The sequence below is a fragment of the Oryctolagus cuniculus genome, chromosome 2, assembly GCF_051225735.1.
Source record: "Oryctolagus cuniculus isolate XC-2025 breed Fujian yellow rabbit chromosome 2, ASM5122573v1, whole genome shotgun sequence".
In the NCBI taxonomy this organism is placed as follows: Eukaryota; Metazoa; Chordata; class Mammalia; order Lagomorpha; family Leporidae; genus Oryctolagus; species Oryctolagus cuniculus.
The window spans coordinates 180,084,720-180,111,389 of record NC_142868.1 but is presented as its reverse complement, the minus strand read 5'-3'; the positions used below and the strand labels follow the sequence as shown (position 1 = coordinate 180,111,389).

General features: G+C 44.6%; 1 protein-coding gene and 1 long non-coding RNA gene across 6 annotated transcripts in view; one reads left to right on the top strand and one right to left on the bottom strand.

The window, feature by feature from the left end:
- Positions 1-22,939, top strand: part of LOC149128161 (uncharacterized) — a 60,557-nt gene extending 37,618 nt beyond the window's left edge. For both annotated transcript variants that reach the window (XR_016229521.1, XR_016229522.1), the window contains exon 2: positions 22,619-22,939. This is a non-coding gene — a long non-coding RNA (uncharacterized LOC149128161). The remainder of the gene's footprint in view (positions 1-22,618) is intronic.
- The window catches only part of RBKS (ribokinase), a 115,340-nt gene that overhangs the window by 51,355 nt on the left and 37,315 nt on the right, over positions 1-26,670 (bottom strand). For 3 of the 4 annotated variants that reach the window (XM_089326626.1, XM_008254584.5, XM_002709946.6), the window contains exons 3-6: positions 19,891-19,954; positions 18,908-18,970; positions 14,041-14,205; positions 2,658-2,749 (exon numbers count right to left, since the gene is read on the bottom strand). In XM_089326626.1, coding sequence (XP_089182752.1) covers positions 2,658-2,749; positions 14,041-14,205; positions 18,908-18,970; positions 19,891-19,954 — 384 coding nt within the window. The remainder of the gene's footprint in view (positions 1-2,657; positions 2,750-14,040; positions 14,206-18,907; positions 18,971-19,890; positions 19,955-26,670) is intronic. The other variant, XM_089326627.1, reaches the window with a different exon arrangement.

Here is a 26,670-nt window from a genome sequence, read left to right as displayed (position 1 = left end):
AACAGGAACTGGTGTGCATTTAGGATGCTGGTGCTGCAGGCGGAGGCTTAACCTACTACGCCACAGTGCCAACCCCTCCATTAAGTTTTTTAGGTCAATTTCCTTAAAGATCAGAGTTTGTTCACTTAATAAGTATTTACTATGTGCCAACCATATGCAGGAACACTATAGCAGTGTTAGTTCCCAAAGATAATTATATTAATGCATATTAATTATTGATAATTATATATTAGTATAATATATTTACATATTTATGATAGTGTAACATTTCCTATGTATTTTATAACATTACACATTATTAATTATAGTATTAATAATTGTATAAGTTACATAGTTATAATTATGTAATATAGAGTATTTCATGCAAACTAATGACAATCTGCACAGATGGGGTGCCAAGGGGGACCTCCCTGCTTTAGTCAGTGGAATGGGGTCGGGAAGGCATTTGGACCAGCAGTTAAGGGGCCTGCATCCTGCATGGAGTGGCTGTGTTTGACTCCTGCCTCTGGATCCTGCTAACATGGACCCTAGGAGGCAGCGGTGATGGCCCAAGTCATTGACTTTCCTGCCACACATGTGGGAGATCTGGATTGAGTTTCTTGGCTCCTGAATTTGGCCTTGGCCCAGCCTTAGCCATCACAGGCATTTGGGAAGTAAACCAGTGGACGGCAGCTGTCTCTCTGCCTCTCAGAAAAGAAGAAGAAAAGAAACAACAAAAACACAGGATGGGGCAGAAAGAAGTGATGTTGTGTGACTAGTTTGAAAAGCCAACATGACTTCTGCCTAGTGCTCCTGCATGTGAGGCTGGATCCCAGAACCCAGCTACACCACACTTGAGGAGGCCGGGGCCACAGGAGAGCTTACTGTAAGTGTCCTGGCCAGCAGTCCCATGATGCCCCAGGCAACAATCAACACTGAGCATGTGAGTAAAGGGGACTTCAAGAGATCCCAGCATTTTTTTTTTTTTAATTTTTTTTGACAGGCAGAGTGGACAGTGAGAGAGAGAGACAGAGAGAAAGGTCTTCCTTTGCCGTTGGTTCACCCCCCAATGGCCACTGAGGCCGGCGCACCGCGCTGATCCGATGGCAGGAGCCAGGTGCTTCTCCTGGTCTCCCATGGGGTGCAGGGCCCAAGCACTTGGGCCATCCTCCACTGCCTTCCGTGGCCACAGCAGAGAGCTGGCCTGGAAGAGGGGCAACCGGGACAGAATCTGGCGCCCCGACCAGGACTAGAACCCAGTGTGCCGGCTCTGCAAGGCAGAGGATTAGCTTAGTGAGCCGCGGCACCGGCGAGATCCCAGCATTTTGAGTTTTTCCAACTAAGGCCCCAAGCACTGTGAAGCAGAGACAATGCACGCTGGGCTCTATCTGAATTCCTGATGCTCAGAAATGATTACAATGATGACAAGGAGTAACTGCTGTAATCCACCACATTGTGGGGCAACTTATTACACAGCAGTAGATAGCTACACGCACAGGGATGGTCATTTGGGATAGCCTGGTAAGTAAGACAAGCTGCTCTTGTCCTCATGAAACCTGCAATTAATGCAGAAGACAGAAGGAACGAATAAGTAATGGGAGGTGTGATGAGTGTCTGGGGAGCAGATCCAGTACTCGTTAAGTATGTAGCAGGGAAATCTAAGCCAGTTTGGCGGCTGAGGGGTGATCTAAGTTCTTGTTATGAAACGGTCACTATCTCCCACAAGTCCTTTTTTCCTAGCACAATGCCTGGCCATGGTGGCTGTTCAGCAATATTGCATAACCACTGTGGTTTGTTAAAATTAGTTTCTTTGTCACAGTCTTCTTTTTGTATCCTCCATGGTCTGAGAGATGAAATTTTCACAAATTCAGCTCAAGAAATTCTATAAACCTTCATTTAGCCTTTGAACCAAATGGAAAGTTAACTACTGTAGTTCACTGGTTACTCTCTGCAAGCTGCATTCACGGGTGTGGATAATATGCCCTGATGGGAAAGAATGCTGCTCTAGTGCTGTAGGACCTATGAAAAGGGAGAAATATTGAAATTTTCTTCCTAGAAATACTTAAGAGCGATCCAGTATCAGTACACTGAAAGGTACTTTGTGAGATGCGTACATTATGGTCCTCAGATGGACTCAGAGGCCTTTCCCATGGCATCAGTGGAGAGCCTCAGTTGGTCCCCAATGCTGTCATGGGGTCTGTGCAGCTGTAGGAAGCAGATGCTCTGCTTGCAAGAGCCCAGGTAAAACAGAGGGAGCTCAGTCAGATTTGAGTGTCAGTAAACAAGTTTTACAGTACAAGTGTATTAGGATGGTATTGTCTATCTGAAAGTCAGGTTTAGCTAGGCAGTCTGTATTTTATCTGCTAAAATTGGCAACTCCAATACTAATTAGTCTGTAAAGATGGAATAATTAGAAAAGAAAATACAAGACCAACAGTGTGAGGGTGGAGGGGGGGACTAGCATCAACTCCGGTTTGGTAAGTAGCAGGTGACAGCAGGGACTCAGAGAATCACCTTCCCCGCTGCTGGGACTTAAAACTGTCCTTTTCTCCCCATTTCCCAGTAAAGTGAAGAATCACTTTCACTGTGCCCAGGAATTCATGTTGTCAAATGGATTTGGTTAGCTCTGCCTCCTTGCTTTATCCACTCGCTGAACGCCTGGAAGAATCCACCCTTACCTCACTCTCGTTGCAGCAGAACACACTGGAGAGGGTGTAGAAGCGGGGGTCCAGGTCAGCCAGGGCAGGGGCTGGGTTGAACAGTGTTTTCACTGTGGGAGAATGGAAGAGGGAGTCAGTGGTTGTCGCTCCTAATATTCATTAGGGAGAATCTCCAAGGTCTGCCATTTCTGCTGTAATTATTCAGTTACAGATATAGAGAATTCTAAAGTCTCAACTTCCATGATGGCCTAGTACCAACTCCATCTTATTTTAATTTCTTTACGTTTCACTTTACTACATTTCAGCTTCAAGGGCAAGCATCAATATTTACAATCAACCTGATCGCATAGCAAAGGTGGGGACTACAAGAACATTAAAGAAAATAAAAACACTGTGGCACGAAAGGACACCGTGAGCGTGGCTAAGCTGATGAATGAACACTTCTGGGTTCACTCTAAGTGCTTACTTGCAAGCCCAGCTCATAAATCCATTTTCTAATGAAGAAATAAGATGATAGAAAAGAAACAAAAACAGTTCAAAATTTTCCTGGTAAGAAGGAGAAGTGAGGGGCAGGTGTTGTGCCACATTGGGCTAAGCTACTACCCAGGATGCCTGCAACCCATATTAGAGTGGCTGGTTTGAATCGTTGCTACTCTGCACTTCTTCCTCTTCTTCTTCTTCTTCTTTTTTTTTTTTTTTAAGATTTTATTTATTTATTTGAGAGAGAGAGTTACAGAGAGAGGCAGAGGCAGAGAGAGAGAGAGAGGTCTCCCATCTGCTGGTTCACTCCCCAGATGGCCTCAATGGCTCGAGCTGAGCCAATCTGAAGTCAGGAGCCAGGAGTTTCTTCTGGGTCTCCCATGTGGGTGCAGGGGCCCAAGCACTTGGGTCATCCTCCACTGCTTTCCCAGGCCCTAGCACAAAGCTGGATTGGAATAGGAGCAGCCAGGACACAAACTGGCACCCATATGGGATTCTGGTGCCGCAGGCAGAGGCTTAGTTCACTATGCCACAGCATGGGCCCCTACTCTGCACTTCTGATCCAGCATCCTGCTAATGCACTGGGGAGGTAGTGAATGATGGTTTAAGCGCTTGGGCTCCTGCCACTCATGTGGTAAACCCAGTAGGAGTCCCTGCTTCCTGTCTTTACTTGGCCCAGACCTGGCTGTTGCAGGCATTTGGGGGAGTGAACCAGGAGATGGAAGATAACTCTCTCCATCTAGTCTTCTCTTTGTCACTCTGCCTTTTTTTAAAATTAAGACTTATTTATTTATTTGAAAGGTAGAATTACAGAGAGGCAGAATTACAGAGAGGCAGAGGCAGAGAGAGAGATGTTTACTCCCCCAATGGCAGCAACAGCTGGAGCTGGGCCAATCCGAAGCCAGGAACCAGGAGCTTTTTGCGGGTCTTCCATGGGGGTACAGAGGCCCAAGGACTTGGACTATCTTCCACTGCTTTTCCAGGCCACAGCAGAGAGCTGGATCAAAAGTGGAGCAGCCGGGACTTGAACCGGCGCCCATATGGGATGCCGGCACTGAAGGTGGTGACCTTATCTGCTATGCCACAGCGCCAGCCCTGTCACTCTGCTTTTCAAATAAATAAATATATTTTAAAAAAATAAGGAGAAAGCTCATGTACATGCGCCTCTTAAATATATCATAATTGCTTATGTAAATAAACACTCTTACACAAAAGCTTATAGTCCCGGCTTCTGTGAACAATCTTGGAATATTGAAAAAAAAAAAAAAAAGATTGACAGAGGAGGAGAAATTCAGTCAGAGGCTGCATGTTAGCATGGGCTAGCAGGCTGCAAGAGAAGGACAGGCAGAGCAAAACTGGGGAACCAAGGATGCCACAACCACTGCGGGGTCTGGTGGCGTGCATTTCTCAGAGGAGGAAAAGTGAGGCTCGTGTGTAAGGTCGTCCCTGGGGACATGGGGCCTCTGGCTTTAACGTCAGGGTTTGGTCCTCTCTGAAAGAGTAGCTGCTCTAGGCCAGGCCTCTGTTCATGGTAAGACACGCCTCTAATGCCAGCCCTAATATCTTAAACAGCCTTTGGTATGTAAATATGTATGTAAATATATATGTACATTAAATTCTTAGAAATCACTGTACGGGAAGTTCTCTGTCAAAACACAGATCCATTAGAGGACTCAACTAGACAGATTAGTCTGCTTTTTCTCAACCCAGGCCCACCAACTTACGTGTTCCATCCCTCTTAACCACAGACCTGTAAAGTCCTGTAGCTGCAGTTCTCAGAGACTCAGAGAGAACAGTGGCTCACAGACTGGCTGCACATCTGCATTGCTAGGAGAGCTTGTTAAAATGCATGATTTCTGGCCGCACCTCAAACCCAAGGAATCAGAACCTGGCGGGGAGGGGCTAAGGTCAGGGAATCTGCACATTCACGAGTTCTCCTGGTGCTCTCATAATGCCAGCCTGGCGCTGATCCACCCTCCAGTCTCGGGAGATGCTGACCAGCATGTGGTGAGTGGAAGCCACCCACCACTTTGGCCTGGGGAGGCTCCCTAATCTACTTCCATAGCTTCCTTGGGCTTAAGATTGTGGTTCAGCCAGTGGGTCTTGTTCAGTAGAGGCTATCACTATCCCCACATTTTTGCAATGTTAGAATCCACGATGTCCATTCACAGAAAGTCAATGGAATATTTTCAGCTGCTTAGACTTTTTGTGCAGGGCCATTGTGCAGCCTGAATTGGAACGTGGACATGAAAGCCTTGTGCAAAATGCGAAGTGTCACACGAACGTAACGGATTATTACTCCATTATGCTGTCCTTTATACACAGCCCACCACACCTGCCTGTCCACCCTTCCTTTCTGCTTTCTGTTGGAGTTTGTTGCCAGGCAACTGACTATGTCCCATTGGTTGTCCCACTTCTGCAGGGTCTTGGATAAGGTCCTCATTGCCCAGCATTTTAACACACCCACCTTGGAGGTTTTTAGAATATACTGTTCCCATCGGTTAGTGTTAGCAGGTACTAGACTTGTTTATGTGCTCCCTTTGACTCTTAGTCCTTTCATTATGATCAATGTGAACTGAAATTGATCACTTGGAATAGTGAGATGGCATTGGTACATGCCACCTTGATGGGATTGAATTGGAATCCCCTGGTATGTTTTTAACTCTACCATTTGGGGCAAGTCAGCTTGAGCATGTCCCAAATTATACATCTCTTCCCTCTCTTATTCCCACTCTTATGTTTAACAGGGATCACATTTCAGTTAATTTTTAACACTTAAGAATAACTGTGTATTAATTACAGAATTAAACCAGTCATATTAAGTAGAACAGACAAAAAACTACTAAGAGGGAAAATGTATTAAGTTGTTCATTAACAGTCAGGGCTATGCTGATCAAGTCACCGTTTCCCATGGTGTCCATTTCACTTCAGGAGGTTTCCTTTTTGGTGTTCAGTCAAGTCTAGTACCTGCTAACACTAACCGATGGAATAAATAAAGGGGAGAGTGATCCAACATGGGAAGTGAGATACTCAGCAGACTCATAGAATGGCAGATGTCCTAAATAGCACTCTGGCCTCAGAATCAGCCCTAAAGGCATTCGGATCTGGCTGAAAAGCCCATGAGAGTATTTCAGGCATGGAAAGCCAAGACACTCTGGCAAAAGATCTCTGTGAGTGAGATCCCAGTGGAAAGAACAGGTCTTCAAAGAAGGAGGTACCTTTCTCTGAAGGGAGGAGAGAACCTCCACTTTGACTATGACCTTGTCTAAACAAGATAAGAATCGGAGAACTCAGAGGGCTTCCATAGCCTTGGAAACTCATGACTGGAGCACAGGGAGACTACTGATGCCATAGACAGGAGTGTCAATTGGTAAAGTCAACAACAGGAGTCACTGTGCACTTACTCCTCATGTAGGATCTCTGTCCTTAATGTGCTGTGTATTGAGATTTAATGCTATAACGAGTACTCAAACAATATATTTCACTTTGTGTTTCTATGGGGGTGCAAACTGTTGAAATCTTTACTTAATGTATACTAAACTGATCCTCTGTAAAAAAAAAAAAAAAAAAAAAAAAGAAATTATCAACTCCCAACTTGACTCTCACTGGGATTAAACATGACAATAGGTCTGATCTGATTTCATCATCATTTAAAAAAAAATCATCTATTATTTTTCACTTTATGTTTCTGTGTGGGAGCAAACTGTTGAAATCCTTACTTAATGTATACTAAGCTGATCTTCTGTATATTGAGATAATCGAAAATGAATCTTGATGTGAATGGAAGGGGAGAGGGAATGGGAAAGGGGAGGGTAGTGGGTGGGAGGGACGGTATGTGGGGGAAGCCATTGTAATCCATAAATCGTACTTTGGAAATTTATATTCATTAAATAAAAGTTAAAAAAAATTAAAAAAAAAAGAATATACTGTTCCCTGTTTTCCCGAAGTATTCAACTGAAACACCTTGGCTGGCAGGGTAGAACCATTCTCACATTCTCACAAAAGTTCCCCTCCCTCCCTCCCTCTTTCTTTTCTTTCCTTCTCTTTCCTTCTCTTTCCTTCTCTTCCCTTCCCTTCCCTCCCCTCCCCTCCTCTTCTCTTTTCTCTCTTCTCTTCTCTTCTCTTCTCTTCTCTTCTCTTCTCTTCTCTTCTCTTCTCTTCTCTTCTCTTCTCTTCTCTTCTCTTCTCTTCTCTTCTCTTCTCTTCTCTTCTCTTTTCTTTCTTTCATCAAAAGACCCCTGATCTAGCAATTTCTTTTCTAAACCTATCCTACAGAAATCTACCAGCATGCAGAGATGATGTTTGTGCAGTTCTGTTTCTAACAGAAAAAAACAAAGCGAAGCCAACACATCAGAGGAGACTGGCTAAAAAAAAATTGTCCAAAGACATCTGATACAACACTGTGCAGCTGTTAAAAAGAAAGAAGTGGGGCTGGCACTGTGGTGCAGGGGTTAACCTGCTGCTTGGGATGCCGGCATCCCAGATCTGGGCGCCAGCTGAGCTCTAGCTACTTGGCTTCCAATCCAGCTTCCTGCAAATGCTCTTGGAAAGCACCCCCACCACCCACATGGGAGACCTGGAAGAACAGAGTTCCAGGCTACTGGCTTTGGTTTGATCCAGCTCCGGCTATTGCATCTGGGGAGTGAATCTGTGGATGGAAGATCTTGATCTCTCTCTCTTGCTCTGCTCTTTAAGTAGATGAAAATAAAGAAATAAACATTAAAGTATGAAGTCTATCTCTGTTTTGTCAGAGAAAGGCTTTTATAATTTATAAGTGAGAAAGGTAGTTTACTATCCTCACTGCTTTTTAACAAAATAAAGAAAGCAAATTGGGGCTGGTGCTATCATGTAGCGACTAATGCTGCAGTCTACAGTGCTGGCATCCCAAATGTGCGCCAGTTCGAGCCCTGGCTACTCCTCTTCCGATTCAGCTCTCTGCTATGGTCTGGGAAAGCAGTACAAGATAGCCCAAGTCCTTGGGCCCCTGTACCCGCATGGGGGACCCAGAAGAAGCTCCTGGCTCCAGATTGGCTCAGCTCTGGCCGTTGTGGCTATCTGGGGAGTGAACCAGTGGTTGGAAGACCTCTCTCTCTCTCTGCCTCTTCTACTCTCTCTGTGTAACTCTTTCAAGTAAATAAATAAATCTTAAAAAAAAAAGAAGAAAGCACAACTATATAGGCACTTGTTATTTACTCATAGAGAAGAGAAAAAAGTCCAAGAGATGATTCATTAGACTAACAAGTGATTAGCTATAAAGGGCTGATGGGAATAAACCTAGCTACAGATTAAGTGCTGGCCATCATGCAAAGACATCATTCTTACAACATACAGAGTATGTCACATTTAAAACACAGGTAGCTGGCACTACGGCTCACTAGGCTAATCCTCCGCCTGCAGGTTGGGGCGCTGGATTCTGTCCCAGTTGCTCCTCTTCCAGTCCAGCTCTCTGCTGTGGCCCGGGAAGGCAGTGGAGGATGGCCCAAGTACTTGGGCCCTGCACCCGCATGGGAGACCAGGAGGAAGCACCTGGCTCCTGGCTTCAGATCAGCACAGCACATTGGCCGTAGCGGCCATTTGTGGGGTGAACCAACAGAAGGAAGACCTTTCTCTCTCTTTCTCACTGTCTAACTCTGCCTGTCAAAAAATAAATAAATAAAACACAGGTGCACTGTGAATGAAATGACAATATCTGGTTCTTGCTTCAACATAATCTATGGTGGCAAGGGTTAGAAATGAGTTGTGGTACAAATGAGACGAGACTGGCTATGTGTTGATAATTGTTCACTCTAAATGAGAGCATATATGGGCTTGCCATGCTATTCTCTGTATGTTCACATATATTTGAAATTTTTCATAATGGAAACAGATTAAAATAAAATAATTTATTTGAGAGGCAGAGAGCAACACACACACACAGAGGGACAGAGAGAAAGTGAGTGAGTGAGTGGGAAAGAGGGAGACAGAGAAAGAGCAAGCTCCTATCTATTGGTTTACTCCCCAAATGTCTGTATCAGCTGGGACTGGGCCAAAAGCTGGTGGCCAGAACTCAATCCAGGTCTCTCATGTGGTTCACAGGAATCCAACTACCTGTGTCATCACTGCCCCTCCCACTCTGCAGTAGCACGAAGCTGGAATAAGAAGTCAGAGCCAGGCATTGAATCTAGGCACTCTGATAGGGCACAGAGGTGCCATAGCTGGTATTTTAACTGTTAATCTATACACCTGTCACATAATAAAAATAAATTTTAAATAAATCAGCAATTACACTGAATTTTAAATATCAAGTGTTGGAATGAGGAGTTCTACAATTTAATTCTATCATTTTGTATAAAACCAATCAAATCTGATTGGCCTGTATTTTACTGAGGGATAGCATTCTTTTTATTTTTTAAAAATTTATTTATTTATTTGAAAGTCAGAGAGAGAGAGAGAGAGGGAGAGAAAGAAGGAGAAAGCAATATTCCATCTGCCTGTTCACTCACCAGATGGCCATTACCAGCCAGGGCTGGGCCTGGCTGAAGCTAGGAGCCTGTAGCTTCATCTGGGTTTCCTATGTGAGTAGCAGGGACCAGATACTCAGGCCATCTTCTGCTGCTTTCCCAGGTGCATTAGCAGGGAGCTGGATTGGAAGTGGAGTACAGAACATGAACCTGTGCCCCTAAGTGGGGCCAGCATCGCAGGTGGTAGCTTAACTGTGCTATGACATTGGCCCTAGGGATGGCATTTGCATCAACAGCAATGGGGCACATAGGTGTAGACTAGTAACTAAATTTGGGGAAAGAGTGAAAAATGCCATAAAGAAAGGATTCATCTTGGCTTGTGCTATTCCAAATAAGGATAAATACTTTACAGTGATGAAAGAAACATGAAGACTTAGGAGGTGCAGTTAATCAAACTAGTATGGAAATCTGTAACAGACAAGATGGAAAAAAAAGATGTCATCCTGGGACCAGGGAAAACTAGAGAACAGGCAATGTCCATGGAGTAACTTGGAGTTGCAGAGGGGACTGAACATACTCAACATAGACTATTATTAGTTACAAAGTAGGATGGACTGAACTCCTGGTTACCTTGACTGCATGTCAAGTGCTGGCACATTCATGGCATTGAGGGCCTGGGGAGGCCTGGGGGAACAGCTGGATAGGCCCAGGACAGCCAGAAGCTCCCACTGGTGTTGAGGTGAAATGCAAAAGGTCCTAATGACCAGCTGGGAGAAACAGAGGAAGACAATCACCCTGAGCAAAGGAACCATGAGAAGACTGGGATGCCCCAAACTCAGAGCACCAGCATGGGCATTCCATGCTCTCGGGGCTGTTTTCTGTGACAGGAGCCACAAATGCACCCGAAGCTTGGTCTCCATGCTGGACGCTGCTATTGTGAGAGTCCAGGTGGCCAGCCAAGAGTTATCTGCCAAGTGGAAGGGGACTGAAGTGGCACTGAAAGATCCTTTGTATCATACCTAGAATTTGGTCTTGGCAATCTTACGATCTCCATGATTATAACTGTGCCTGTAATGTTCCATTTGCTTTGAAATGGATGTAAAGACCAGAACCAACATGCAGAATTCCATCAGCTGCAGCCTCAGCTCTGCAGGGGCCCTCGTTCGCAGTACTGGGACCTACGGGGGATAAGGGCTATGCAGGGCTACTGGGTTTCTGACACTGTAGCTGCTTGCTCTCTTAAATCCTCTGCCTGCGGTGCCGGCATCCCATATGGGCGCCGGTTCTAGTCCCGGTTGCTCCTCTTCCAGTCCAGCTCTCTGCTATGGCCTGGGAGGGCAATGGAGGATGGCCCAAGTGCTTGGGCCCTGCACCCCATGGGAGACAGGAAGAAGCTCCTGACTCCTGGCTTTGGATCGGCGCAGCTCCAGCTGTAGCGGCCATTTGGGAGTGAACCAACGGAAGGAAGACCTTTCTCTCTGTCTCTCTCTCACTGTCTATAATTCTACCTTAAAAAAAAAAAAAAGTTTGAATTCCAATACTTTCACTTTGGTAAAGAAAGGAAGAGAGAGTTTCAAGATAGTATATTCAAAGATGGAAGATCTTTTCCTCTGTATTTTAATAACTGATAACGTAACCTAGTTAATTCAAGTTTCACTTCTTATGAGCCATAAAGGTAAGGGATCCGGGTCATAAGCCTGCAGGCAGTGAGCATGCAGAGGGCTTTACCATTTCTCCCAGAGGTGGCATAATTCTGGTCGGCACCAGGCCACCTTGTGGGCACAAGGTAAGGCACTCAGCACTCAGCAAATCATTTACCTTGGTCTCCCTGCTTTGTGATCAGTCCATGGTGACATAAGAGGCACGTGAGAGCTCTTGGGCCAGTTCTCCTGCTTTACAGAAGAAATGGAGCCCATAGCAAGGAACTGACGGACTTGACCAAGGTAAGTGATTGATTCTGGATTCAACGCCAGACCTCATGATTCCCAAACCGGAGCTATCCTTTCCTTCCATCATCACTCTTCTCTCACACGAGAATGAAGATGTTGTGAGCACACACACACATGCAAACACACTCACACACACACGCTGATTGTGGTATGGAACCTAAGCTATGTCTGCCCAGTACCAACAAGATAAGGACCAGTTGACTTGAACAGAGAAAGCTGCCTGGCTCTAGGGGTTCTGGACAGAGAGATGTGTGTGTGCGTGAGTGTGCACACGTGTGTGTGTAGGTAACATCACTGAAAATATTCCAGACCCTCTTTTTCTTCAAGCACTGAAAACTCTCAAAGCGTGGGCTGCATGTTGGACAGGGTTAAAGTGGATGGGTTTTACTTTTCTAGAGACACTTCTTTTTTTAAAGTGTGGTCTGGGAGACAGAATGTGGGTCCTGGAGTCTGAAATCCTGGCTTCCACACTTCCTCAAAGTGCGATGTTGGCTGAGCAAATTAGTTAACAGCTCTCTGAGTCTCTGTCTCCTGACCTTCAATCTGAGACAACAATGCCTGCTACATCTTTGTCACAAGACTTTTCTGAGGATGAAATGGACAGGAAATACTTTCTATAAGCTGTAAAGTACATATAAATGCAAGGCATTACTACTCATAATATTACCATACAAGAAAATCCTGCAGAATTAATACTTAGGCACACTGGCTCTTAGTAGCAGTGTCAAGGAGAAGAATGGACCCGTGGCCCCATCACTCCCTTCCAGGAGGACCCCAAGTTCAGCGGGAAGAGCTGTGCAGCAGTTGATGGAGGAAGTGTTTCCAGACCCCTCCCAAAAGACAGCAGAGGCCGGCTGCCCGCCTCTCCGGATTCCTCCAGCCACACCTGTGGACGGGTAGCTCCTCAGCTGTGGTTGCTGAACCTTTCTCTCCTCCACCAGGTGGGCAGGGAACAGGAAACTAGACTAAGACAGAGGCAGCAGTGATTCCTGAGAAGCAAGGGACAGCGGCGAAAAACAGAAGTGACATGAGAATGTGCTTTGATCCGTACAAAGGAGCGGGAGCGGAGCGGCACACTGCATTCACGTCACCTGGCTGAGATGAGCGTGGTGCAGACACTGCTTACTACAGGCATCAGACTCTCTGTGACACTCTGAGAAAATGGAACCGAATGGGGTTTGGCTTACAATTCTTTCTGACAGCTTCGAGTCCATTAAAAATACATTAAATGTCAGTGAGAATTTGCCATAGCATGTTGTTTTGCCAAGAGGGAAATTTGTGAAATCAGGACATACATTTTAAAATTCTCCATGAAATCATTTCAGCGACTTATACTGCATTTATGGCTATGGAGAAAGCTATGCGTGTTGGGAGAAGTCCCTTCTGTAAACACACACCCCCCACAGTTCCTTTTCTTCTTTTTCAGTTTTGTATCTTGATAGAAAGTTTTATCTGGAAAAGTCAATGTGGTTCTCTCTATTCTCTTCCTCACATAATTCACAAAGCTACTGCCACACTATCAAAAAGAAGCCATTGTCTCAAGAGTGGCTATTTTATTTTCATTTTTGTGACCAAACGGTGCTAGATCAGGATATTATTCTGATTTTAATTTAGAGAGAAGTGGATGAGAGGGAAGAAAATTAGGATTTTCTGAAGTGTGCTATATCATGCGTGGCATCATTATTCCATTCTTAAAACAATTCTCTGCGTCTGAATTTTGCAGACAAAGTGCAGAGAAATCAGATGCTTATGCTAAGCCTACCACACTACCAAGGGACAGGAATGGGATTCCTGCTCAGCAGATGCTTTCCCGACTAGTCAATGGTGAAAAAGAAGCAAATAGAAACTCTCTGGATTTTAAAAATCTGTTTATCTGTAACTTGGTAGGAGTGCGAGATGGGGCGTGGGCGGGAGAACAGATGCATCAAGATTAGCCTTGGGTTGAACAATTGTTGAAGTGGGTGATGGCTTTCATTATACAACCCTGTTTGCTTTTGTCGGTTTGAAAATTTCCAAAATCAAAGGTCAAACAGAAGAGCTGTTCAATGGACACAGACAACATAGAACATATGACACATCAGTAATCGCTTGTTCATTGAAAAGATGGTCAAGTTTTACAAAAAGGAGAAAGAACTAATTTCTCAGACTCATTTACCAAAAGGAAGTGGTCAGGGATTACACGGGACATGCAGCTGGACCGCTGCCTTTCACGGTGCACACTCTGCTACCCCCAAGAGGGATTCATGGACCGCGGGCTGCTGTAGAGAGTCGAATTACCACCGGTATAATCTCTGCTAAGTAGACTGGAGATTAATATTGAAGGATGTCGGAAATGCTACTTGAGTTATTTTTACTCTATTTGTAAGTTTTTCTAACATTATCAAGAACTACAAGAAGACAGAGAATCTCACAGATGGAGGAAAGAATATTTTACCACAGAAAAAGTATTGCTTTGCTTAACTTAAAAGGTTAACTTTAATTAAGACAGCGATAAAAGCTTTTACGGAAAGAATGACAAATATGTAAAATTACCGCCACTGCTGCGGGCCATTGTCAGGGCTTCCAAAGAAGTAGCTGGAGTTATTTCTAGCTGGCAGATCATCACTTTGGCTCTGCTAATGACATTGGCTGCTTCCCTCAGGTCTTCAGTATTCAAAAGTAAATTTGCTCCAGCCACTATGACGATGATATTCTGGCCTATAAAGAAATTCTGCATATTTTTATTAAAGCCATACAAAGCCAAGGAATGATATTTTGTAATGTTATAATCATTCTTATAAAGTCACTATACAAAATGAGTATTTTGGATTTTAATATTTCTAGGCCATTCAGGTTAGATTTTGTGTTCCAAATACACCTTTTTCAATATCTTTGTAAGATTTATATTTTTGGGATCATTATGAGCGATATCATAAAAGGTTTCTCCTATCAGTATTGTTATACACAGAGAATATTAGTTCAGCAACGATACACAGTACACTTTAAAATTTTCTTTTACAGGGAATAGGTACTGTGTACATGGTACAGATTCTGAATTCTAAACGACAGATGCCTTGTAGATGAGTATAAATAGGAGTGCATTTGTAGGATGCTCAAAACTAATGCTCTGTCGTTTGCAAGCAGTTCATGAGTATACCCTATGGTTTTCTAAAAGTGATTCTGTCAATTAAAATACATTTTATAATATGTAACAGATGGAAAATTGTATCAGACAGAGAGGGATGTGTGGCCTATCCTGTACTGGATCAAACAGAGAGAAACAGGACGAAGGAATCTGATATATTCTCATCACATGGACCCACGCTCTACAATCCCACCTACCTGGGGGAGAGGCATGTTCTATCTGCTACTTTTGCTAAAAACTTTAATATTTATTTTTGTTAATCTGAAAGGGGGAGGGAAGAGGGGGAAACAGGGAGAGAGAAAGAGAGAGTTTTCCCTGTCCCCATCTGCTGGTTCATTCCCCAAATGCCCCCAGTAGCATGGCTAAGTCCCACCAGCAAGAGCCAGGAATTCAGTTGTGCTCTTCCACATGGGTGGCAGCAACCCAACTATTTGTGCTATCAGCTGCTGCCTCCTGGGGTATAAATTAGCAGGAGTTGGGAGCAGAGTCTGGAACTTGGACCCAGACAGTTTGATATGGGATGTAGGCATTCCAAGTGGCATGTCAAGCACTGTGCTAAATGCCTGCCCTATGACAAGTGAACTCTCAAGAACTGTGCTGCTCTGGGGCTGGTGCTGTGGTGTAGTGGGCTGGGCCTCCTTCTGTGAAGCCAGAATATTATGTGGGCACTGGTGCAAGTCCCGGCTGCTCCATTTCCTATCCAGCTCTCTGCTATGGCCTGGGAGAGCAGTGGACGGTGGTCCAGGTGCTTGGGCCTCTGTGCCCGTGTCTGGAGATGCAGAGGAAGCTTCTGTTTCCTGGCTTTGGACTGGCTCAGCTCTGGCTGTTGCAGCCATCTGGGGAGTGAACCAGCAGGTGGAAGACCTTTCTCTCTGTCTCTCCTCTCTGTCTTTAACTCTACCTCTCAAGTAAACAGAATATTAAAAAGAAAAAAAAAAGAAAGAAAAGAAAAGAAAAGAACTGTGCTGCTCAATATGTTTGCCATGGGCAGAAGCCATATATGGCTGCTGAACACTTGAAACATGGCTTGTCCGAGCCGGCGCCGTGGCTCAATAGGCTAATCCTCCACCTTGCGGCGCCGGCACACCGGGTTCTAGTCCCGGTTGGGGCGCCGGATTCTGTCCCGGTCGCCCCTCTTCCAGGCCAGCTCTCTGCTGTGGCCAGGGAGTGCAGTGGAGGATGGCCCAGGTGCTTGGGCCCTGCACCCCATGGGAGACCAGGAAAAGCACCTGGCTCCTGGCTCCTGCCAGGATCAGCGCGGTGCGCCGGCTGCAGCGGCGGCCATTGGAGGGTGAACCAACGGCAAAGGAAGACCTTTCTCTCTCTGTCTCTCTCTCACTGTCCACTCTGCCTGTCAAAAAAAAAAAAAAAAAAAAGAAACATGGCTTGTCCAAACTGAGATGTGCTTTGGAGTATAAAACGCCAGGGGAGGGGCCAGAGCTGTGGCACAGCAGGTAAAGCTGCCACCTGCAGTGCTGGCATCTCATATGGGTGCTGGTTCTGGTCCCAGATGCTCCACTTCCAATCCAGTTCCCTGCTAATGCACCTGGGAAGTCAGTGGAAGACGGCCCAAGTTTCTGGGCTCCTGCCACCCACATTGGAGACCTAGAAGAAGCTCTTGGCTCTTGGCGTTGGCCTGGCCCAGCCCTGGCTATTGTGGCCCTTTGGGGAGTGAACCAGCAGATGGAAGACCTCTTTCTCTCTCTCTCTCCCCCTGTCCTTTCTCTCCCTCTCTGCTTTTCAAAAAAAATAATAAACCTGTAAAAATTAAAAAATAAAATGCCAGTGGATTCAAAGATAGGACAAAGAAAAATGTTAAATATCTCTCAATTTTAAAAAAACATAAGTAAATTTTTTATTACAAGTTGAAGTAATATTTTGGATATACTGAACGAAATACATTGTGAAAATAGCATTTACCCGTTTCTTTGTATTTTTAAAATGTGGTTCCTGGACAATTTTAGAATTCTGCGTTTTATTTCCACTGGACAGCACTGATCCAGAGGAATGAGTTACGGCAGACATTTTTATGCCCCAAGCTGCTTGTGCTGATCCTGTATAGACATCTCCTGAAACTACCTCTGAACACCAAACAAATTCTAGCCACAGACGTGTTTGTTGGCCATGAGGAGGACTTCGTAAGTAGGGATAGTTCAACAGAAACCCAACCCAGGCCTGGAAAAATTCAAAGTACCCACGCACTGAAGGACGGCATTGCCTTCTTTTTCTCCCTCAGTGACCTCACTCTCTCGTTGGAGTCAACCGTAGCGTCTCTGTGGCTGACATCCAAATCTGCCTTGCTGGCCTGGCCTTGGAGGCTGAGCAAGAAGCCGGGGACTACGGACGTCTGGTGGCCAATGTCACACGGCGGGGTCATTCATGCTGCAGACGTGACTCGTCAGAGCTCATTATTCTGCCTTGCACACTCACTCCTGCATTACTCCTTCATGTCAGGGAGCTGACTGCCTCCTCTCTGTGTCTGCCTCAGCGCTTCTGCCACAAGCCATATTCTGAAGGCCATTACCATTCGTTACAACTCAGGCAGAGTCTGCCACAATACACACTAAACACATAATGTTAAATTAATCCTTGAATGGAAAATGCAGATTTTGTCTCACAGATAAGGAAGAAAGAGAACTTGAAGATATCTCTGGAATAAAATAAGAGGATTAAGACAAAGAGTGAGCTACTGTTGACAGCAATAATTACTTAGAATATAGCTTAACGTAATGAACACAGACTTTCTATTGTTAGAATGAAAACATTTATCTACTGCTTTTAAGTGGAACTTTTTTTTTAATCATTGCAACTTTAGAATCATTAAAGTCTAGATAAAAATACCATATCTTTTATGTGAAATGAACTTACAAAATTTCATTATAGTAGTCACCCATCATCCATGGATTTGCTTCCTGTGGTTTTAGCCACCTGTGGTCAACTGTGCTCCAAAAACATTACATGGAAAATTCCAGAAATAATGCATAAGTTTTAAATTATGCACATTCTGAGTGGCATGATGAAATCTTGCACCATCCTGGTTCATCTAACCCAGAACATGAATCATCCCTTTGTCCAACCATATCCACACTGTAGACCCAATGCTTACCCACCCATTAGTCATTTGGTTGTCTTGGCTTTACCAGATTGACTGTTGGGATAATGCAGTGCTTGTGCTCATGTAACCGTTATGTAGTAATCTAACGCTATGTCGCAGTGCCTCTGTGGTTCACCTCACTTCATCTCACTATGTAGGTCCTGTATCATCTCACAGTGTGAGCAGAAGGGTGAGTACAGTACAGGATACTGAGAGACAGAGAGAACAAGAGAGACGCTATATCAACATAACTTTTATATAGTATGTTGTTATAATTGCTCTATTGTATTCTTATTGTTGTTAATCTCATACTGTGCCTAAATTATAAATTAAACTTCATCATAGGTATGCATATATAAGAAAAAACATAGGATAGAGTTCCATACTATCTGTGGTTTCAGATAGTTTTGGGGGGTTTTGGAACATATCCCCTGAGGATAAGGGGGAATTACTGTATAAATAAAAGATATGTTGTGATAAATCCTCATTTAACACCATGCACACAGTGCCAAGGTTCTGTCCTAGGTACCTCCAGAAGGGGTTACTCCTTCTGAATATTAATTCTGATTTAACAAATCCTATGTAGGTGTTTTCATACTTAAAGATTTGGCAGAAATTATGAAAACTTGACGGTTGTTATTGTTTTTAAAGGTAAATGTTTCAATTACGGCAAAGCTTGGTGGTAGACTTAGCTATATGTATAGACTTTTGAGATCTGATTGCTGTTTAAAGAGCTGACAAAACTGAACACTAGGGATAAATTCTAAGCAATTAGTAGCTGCCATATGCACAGTAAATATTCTATAAATAGGATTCATCCAACATTCTTTTGCACCTATTTACATTTATTTACCTTGTGTAATAGAAATGACAGATGAATGTTTGATGGCTTTGAGATACAAATGTCAATTCAGAGTTCACATGAAGGACTTATCCAGGATATAAATAAGACTTGGAAGCGACTACAATGCTGCACGGACTATTTTATATTTGAATGGTCAACATGGGAAGTACAAAGGGAAACTTATTTAAATTTGGATTGGAAAAACCATGCTAAATCATGGTGTTGGAATGCTGGATGTGCCAAGAGGTCCCAGGACTAGGACAAAAATGGATGCTTCTGATCTAGTCTGGAAATCAACTGTTTTATGAAATGATACTCCAATATGTGAAACCCGTACCTTCATTATTGACAATTATAGAAGCAGTTCCTGTAGCAGCATCTTTAGTCTGGTATGTAAATTCTAAAAGAAAAAAAGAAAATTATAATCATGTACATGCAGCTTGGCATGGATAATTTAACAATTCCAATGCAACACTAATCCTTGGAAAAACTTTTTAACCTTTAACCATCTGGAATGATAAAAAAAAATAAGTAGTGCTAATTTATACCCATCACCTATACAATGAAGAAAATAGAATGCCTTTACATTTAGTTACACCTTTTCTCTGCATTAGTAACAAAGCCCAAGCCACCAGTTTCCCTAAGTTATTCATAGTTGTATACATATGCATTTTTCGAGGCCAACATATTTATTTTCTTCACTGAAAGAAATGACAGACTTGAGATTAAAAAAACAACAACAAAAGGTCAAACATATGAAATGAACTTGTTTGATTTTCTTCATTCCCATAAGCTTTGTGTGTCTTCAAGAATCATGGTCTGGCATAGGTAAAAAAAAGTGTTGATCAGCCAGCCTTGGGCAGCAGCAAAGAAACCTGCACCGGAAGCAGAAGACCTGCATTCTAGCCCTGGCTCTGGCTTCAAGGAGCTGTGTGCTGTTAAAAACGTCGAAGAACCTCTCTGGCCTTCCGTGTTCTCTTCTGTGACGATATTCTCAGCCTTGATGGTTTCTATGCTAAAACATTCAATGACTTTTCTCAAAATATCTTTTGTGAAGGCAGCACCTGTTTTCTTTTGTCGCTTGTCATATATCTATGAGATGAAGGTTTATAAACTCCTATCATTTTATTTCCATCTGGAGGAATGTACATGAAAGAATTAACCAAAAGACATTTAAGCAAGACAAGACAAAGCGGTGCATAAAAATTCCCTGGCCACCAGGGGATGATCTAATAATTCTATTCTATACTCATTTTTTTCCTGTAACAAGATCACAGAAGAAAGTTATAAACACCAACTTTAAAAAAGATGAAATTTTACCTGTAGAAATACCATTCTGTTTTAAGTTTTCTATATAATCATTGCCAAAAGAATCTTTGCCAACCTGTACCAAAGAAATGATGAACATTAGAACTTTTACATTTACTAAAATGCTACAATGTAGTTTTTAGAATACTTAGCATTTTAAAAGGGCATATCTGCACAGTACTTTATAAACATTAACTAATTAATTTTCTTAATGTAAGATGTTAGACTTGACTTCAGCCCAAAGAATTGTTATATATCAATGTTTTCCTTAAATCCTACTAAAATGTGAAGCATTTAATGACTGCCATGAGTTCCATAGCTTCAATGTGACTGCTTCATGTGACAATTTCCAATGAGAACTAGCTTATAACAAGTCTCAGCTGTTGGTACTTCACTTATAAATGGGGCACTTCTGTAATGATTTGTCCAGTGTTCTAGAATCTTCTGACCTTTCCCCTTGACTTTTGCATGGGGGCAAAGAGGAGGGAATTTTCAAAGACCTTGCTAACTTGAGTAACTTAGTATGGTGGGATTCTGTTGCGTTTGCATCCTAGCATCCGTTCTGCCAGTGGTACTGCAGGTTTTCCTTCAGACACCCATTCCTTTCCATGCACAGACAACATGACTGGGCTGGCTAGGGAGCCTAGGCCTGATGTAAAAGCATGTTCCACCACCTCGGTCACAGTGATGGGTTCACAAATGGGTATGTGACCCAAATCAACCCTGTAAGATTCAATCCGGGAATTTTATTGAGATAACTGGGGGAAACAGGCCTTTGTCCCAGTGAGACTGCTACTTGTAAGAGAAGGTCCCACGGGGATCACCCTGTATAAACAGCCTGAATAAAAACAAAGAAACATAAAGCAGGAGAGTGACAGAGACACACGTAGACTCTTGATAACCTCATGCACTCCTGAGCTGCCTGCAGTCAGCTCTACCAATGGTTTCACAGTTACAGGAACCAAAACATTCTTGTGTTTTGTTTTTTTTTTTTTCTTAGCTATTTTGAATTGGATATCTATGGCATGTTACCCAAATATGTCCTGGTTAGCCTCAAAAGCTGATCAGCCTGGTCTAATCCTGAACCATAATTCATGTAGTTGTGTTTCTGGCTGGATCCAAGTTCTTGCTTTGTGGTCCATGCTGGTCACTGGATCATTCTCTATTTTTGGCAGAATTGTGTGTATCCTAAAGATTTAGTTATTCCCATAGTTCTCTGAGAACAGCCTGACCAGCCATCCTTAGCTGCTGGGACTTCAGGTCTGTGTCTGAAGTCTAGAAGGCCATGATGGCCAGGCTTTCGATACCAACTGCTGGCATGAGCACCTGGCCCTCCTGCCACCCATTCCAGGCCTCTCTGGTGCTGTGACCACTGTCCCAGTCAGGACGACCCCTGTGCCTTCTGTCATACCTCTCTGACACTAACCACTGGTCACACTGCCACCATGGCTGGACTTCAGCCTGAACTCTGCAGTTCAGCCTCCGGCAGAGACTGTACACTGACAGGCTGAGAATCCAATCTGAACCCTGGATATATTCTGTTTACTGCTTAAAAAAAAAAAAAAACACTTAATTTTTTTAAAAATGTTTTTGACAGGCAGAGTGGACAGTGAGAGAGAGAGACAGAGAGAAAGGTCTTCCTTTGCCGTTGGTTCACCCTCCAATGGCCGCCGCGGCCGGCGCACTGCGCTGATCCGATGGCAGGAGCCAAGTACTTCTCCTGGTCTCCCAGGGGGTGCAGGGCCCAAGTACTTGGGCCATCCTCCACTGCACTCCCTGGCCACAGCAGAGAGCTGGCCTGGAAGAGGGGCAACAGGGACAGAATCCGGCGCCCCAACCGGGACTAGAACCTGGTGTGCCAGTGCCGCAAGGCGGAGGATTAGCCTAGTGAGCCGCGGCACCGGCCGCCCTATACCTCTTATACCCTACCCGGAGCCTCCTCCCCTATCAACATCCCACACAGGGTGGTATATTTTAACAATCAGTGAACCTACATGAACACAACATTACCCAATTTCCATAGTTTACATTACAGTTCACTCTTGGTACCACACATTCTGACACATGTATGACATGTATGGTCATGTATTTACCATCCTCGTATCCTACAGAAGAGTTTCACTGCCCTAAACATCCCGCATTTCACCTATTCATCCCTCTCTCTCCCTAACCCCTCACTTTTCACGGTGTCCATAGTTTTGACTTTGCAGAATGTCACAGAGCTGGAATCAGACAGCTTGTAGCAAAATGCTCCCAACATTCTTCATGTCTTTTTGTGCCTTGGTAGCTCCTTTCTTTTTAGTGCAGAATAATATTCCATTGTCTGGATGTAGCACAGTGTATCCATCCACTCACCTAAGGAAGAGCGTCTTGGTGGCTTCCAAGTTTTAGCAATTATGCCCAAGGGGAGCATGAACAGCCGCGAGCAGGTGCGTGTGTGAATGCTCTTTTATTTTATTCTTAAGTTTATCCAGCTGTCAATATTTAAATATTAGGCAACAACATAAAACACACGGGTTTCGAGAGGAACTTGAAAATCTGGGGTTCTGGTAACACTGGGTCCACGTTCCTGCGAGGTCACCCAGTTGGAACTGAGAGGAGACTGCCCCAAGGATGGCACAGGCTCCCTCGTTCATCATGGCCCCCACCTGGCCTCCTGCAGCTGCCATCGCCTGTGTGGCTTCTGCAGACCTCGAGGCTTGGCCCCTCTAACGCGTACTTCTGCTTCTCTGTCCTACAGGAAAGCGCTGTCCCCGTCCGGATCTCAGCCACTCCTGGTGTGTTCTGCTCTGCAGAAAAGTGGATCTTTCTGGATATTTAAGAGAAAGGAACCGAGAGAAGCCCAACGAGTGAAGATGAGAGTGCCTTGCTTTTGGACTGTCTAGAGCAGGCGTTGGAAAACTTTTTTTGTAAAGGGCCAGAGTGAATATTTTGGGTTTTTGTGCCGTATGGTCTCTTATGCAATTATTCAGTTCTGCCATTGTAGTATGAAAGCAGCCAAAGACAATCTGTACGCCAATGAGTGTGCTTGTTTTCCAATAAAATCTTATTTACAAAAATAGGCAGTAGGCAGCATTGGCCCCATGGGCTTTAGTGTGCTGACCCCCGATTTCAATGCCATATATGAGACATTCTGTCCTCAAAGAACACCTCTCCCCCATGTCTGGCCAAAATGCTGATCAGGTAATAATCTCAAATAACATGTAATAATTTTTTTTGACAGGTAGAGTTATAGACAGTGAGTGAGAGAGAGAGAGACAGAGAGAAAGGTCCTCCTTCTGTTGGTTCACTCCCCAAATGGCCAATACGGCCGGTGCTGTGACGATCTGAAGCCAGGAGCCAGGTGCCTCCTCCTGGTCTCCTATGTGGGTACAGGGGCCCAAGCACCTGGCCTGTCCTCCACTGCCTTCTTGGGCCACAGCAGGGAGCTGGACTGGAAGAGGAACAACCAGGACTAGAATCCGGTGCCAATATGGGATGCCGGAGCCGCAGGCAGAGGGTTAACCAAGTGAGCCACGGCGCTGGCCCCATAATTTCTTACTAGCAACATTTCTGTCTACACGATGAGGAGTGTGCAAAGGAGTGCTGTTGCTGGGAGAGCTCCTTTACCACAGGGAGGGCTGGCCATTTATCTGCTTAAGTGCGAAAGTACCCAATTACGTAGGCCAAAGAGTCACACCGCAAGCAAATTCTTTGTTCTCTCATCTTCTTTTATATTATTTAAAGATGTTACATAGCTGGGAGAGAATGCTGTAGGGATTAAGAAAAGGCATGGGGGCCTGTTACAAATTATAACAGAGACTATTGCCTTGCTTTTCTTTGCACAGTTTTACCCAGGCAAAATTTGTTAAAGGTGAACACCAAGGGCAGCCTTGATAATGGAGGTGATAATATAAACATGAGGAAGTACAGAGATTAGGAGGAATTGTCGTGGGGAGGAGAAACCAAAAAACCACCAGCTTCGCCTTCAGGAAGCTGATAAATATCAAAGGCTGAGAAGACACAGAGACAGCACAGCACCAGTGGCCTACTTAGCTAGGGCTTCGTGCCCAGGGTAACCCCATTTTGCAGGCTTGCTGCGCTTGTGTTTAGAGGCTGCAACAGCTGCTTGTCTTCTTCGCGCTTAGGGAAGTACCCGATTTGCTACATCTCTTAGTGATGACTATGGTTTCATTTACTCCAATAGGGATTTTCTGACAAAATACTTTTCTTTTGCTTTGATAGTCCCTGTTAAAAAGAAAAATCTGGTAACTTAAAAACAATGGAAAAGTAATGACACTGCTGAGGATTCTCCATTAATTTTGCATGTAAGTCGTGGTGATACATTATGAAATAAAAGCAGGGATACAAAGCCCGAGAATAGGGAGATAATGTCTTCATTCACATAATGGAAGCCAGGCGCCTCCTCTCACCAGCTGTGTGACTTTGGGCAAGACACTTTCATTTTCTCTAGACCTCAGCTTCCTTATCTGGAAAGTCACACAGCGTGTGTGTGGTGAGGATAAAGTGATGTCCACGAAAGCACATATAAAGTGTGTGTGGGGGGGCATTGGCCCTAGCAGTTAAGACACCAGATAAGAATGCCTGTGTCCCATATCGGAGGCCTGGGTTTGACTGCTGTCTTCACCTTCCGATTCCAGCTTCCTGCTAATGCTGACTCTGGGGAGCAGCGGTGATGGCTCTAGGAGCTGAGTTCCTGCCGACCATGTAGGAGACTTGCATTGAGTTTCTGGCTTTTCCCTGGCCTAGCCATAGTCATCGTGGGCATTTGGAGGGGGGAACTGGTGTTATGGGAGCTCTGTTTTTGATCAATAGAAATTAAAAACAAAACCTGTAAAGGATTAAGCAAGGTTTCAGTGCTGTCACCGTCATCACGGCACCGGGCTGTGACTTAGCTTCCGCTCCTGGGAAATGGGGCAGAGCTACTGCTGCTGGGCCTCAACCTCTGAAGCTGCCTTCCTGCCCATCTGGGTCCAGTCCTCCTGGTGCTCCTATTTTCAAACAGAAGGGCAACTGATCACGGATGCAAGCATGTGGGGACATTACATTACTGCATCACTATTATTATCCTAATATCTCCATTAGGGACTTCTGTATTTAATACTGTTTAGTGCTACCATTAACCCTCTACTTTCATGAGAATAACCACCAATTGGGAGTATATCTGTGCCTTGGGAATAATCTCTAAGTTTTAAATGGATCTCCCTCACATATAAAAATACAGACAAAAAGCCATGGAGATCTGGACCCCGTTTAGAGGGTCTTCTCTTTCATTCTGTACAAATCAAACCTGTAATGTTACACTACACAAATGCCGTATTCCCTATATCCCCATCCTCAAAACATTTCACACATTTATTTATCCTGGATTTACCTTAAAAAAGTTTAGAGAAATGCTTACTTCTTTTTCATTAATTTTTTAAAGATTTATTTATTTATTTGAAAGGCAGAGTTACAGAGAGCAGGAAAGAGAGAGAGGGAGGGAGGAAGAGAGGGAGAGAGAGATATTCCATCTGCGGTTCACTCCCCAAATGGTTGCAGTGATTGCTACGCCAGGCCAAGCAGGAGTTTGGAACTCCATCCGAGTCTCCCATGTGGATGGCAGGAGCCCAAGCAGGGGGCCATCTTCTGCTGCTTTCCCAAGTGAACTGGCTCAGAAGTGGAGCAGCCGGGGCTCAAATCAGAGCTCACAGGGGATGCTGGTGTTGCAGGCGGCAGCTTAACCAGCTGCACCACAATACTGGTCCCTAAACTGCTTATTTCTGACTCAAATTTAAGCCTTTTTTTTTTTTTTTTTTTTTTTTTTTTTTGACAGGCAGAGTTAGACAGTGAGAGAGAGAGAGAGACAGAGAGAAAGGTCTTCCTTCCGTTGGTTCACCCCCAAAAATGGCCACTATGGCCAGTGTGCTGCACCAATCCGAAGCCAGGAGCCAGGTGCCTCCTTCTGGTCTCCCATGTGGGTGCAGGGGTCCAAGCACTTGGGCCATCCTCCACTGCCTTCCTGGGCCACAGCACAGAGATGGACTGGAAGAGGAGCAACCGGAACAGAATCCGGCACCCCGACCGGGACTAGAACCCGGGGTGCCGGAGCTGCAGGTGGAGGATTAGCCTAGTGAGCCGCGGCACCAATCTAAGCTTCTTTCCCTGTTGTTGGGAACTGATAGCCAGAAAATGGAGTAGATGGAGTTGAATCCATGCAAAGGTTTACTTACTTCCTGCCACTGAGCGAGGACCTTGGAAACCACGGTGGACAAAGCGGATGGGAGGTGCCTGCAGTAAGAAGGGCCCTGGCAAAGGTGGACTCCCAGGTAGCTCTGAGCCTTCTCCCTTTTCCCGGTCATGCTTTGGTTATCAAATTGATAGGGAAACTTTAAATGTAAGCATCTTGGCCATGAGGCAAATGGTGCATATGGGAGTCAGGAAACTTGGAATCTAATTTCAGTTCTGCCATTATCACGCTAATTAAAATTCCTTACATTTTGCCTCAAATTGTTCCATCTGAGACAGGCTGTAGGGGGGGACTGGTGTGAGTTCGCTCTGGCAGGAAACCAATGGTTCTCAACCTTGGCTGCATATTAGCATCTCCTGGGGGAGCTCATAGCCCCCTGCTGGCTTTGTGCAGGTGCGATGGTGGCAGGCTCCTCCGGTGACTCCAGTGTGTGGCCCGGGGCAGGGACCACTGGACTGCAGGATCGAAGGGCCGAGGTCTGTCCGCTTGTCTGGGAGGAAGAGGTGAAGACGGGAGCGCAGTCCCGGTTGGTGTTACGCAGTAAAGCGCGGAAGTAGGCCAAG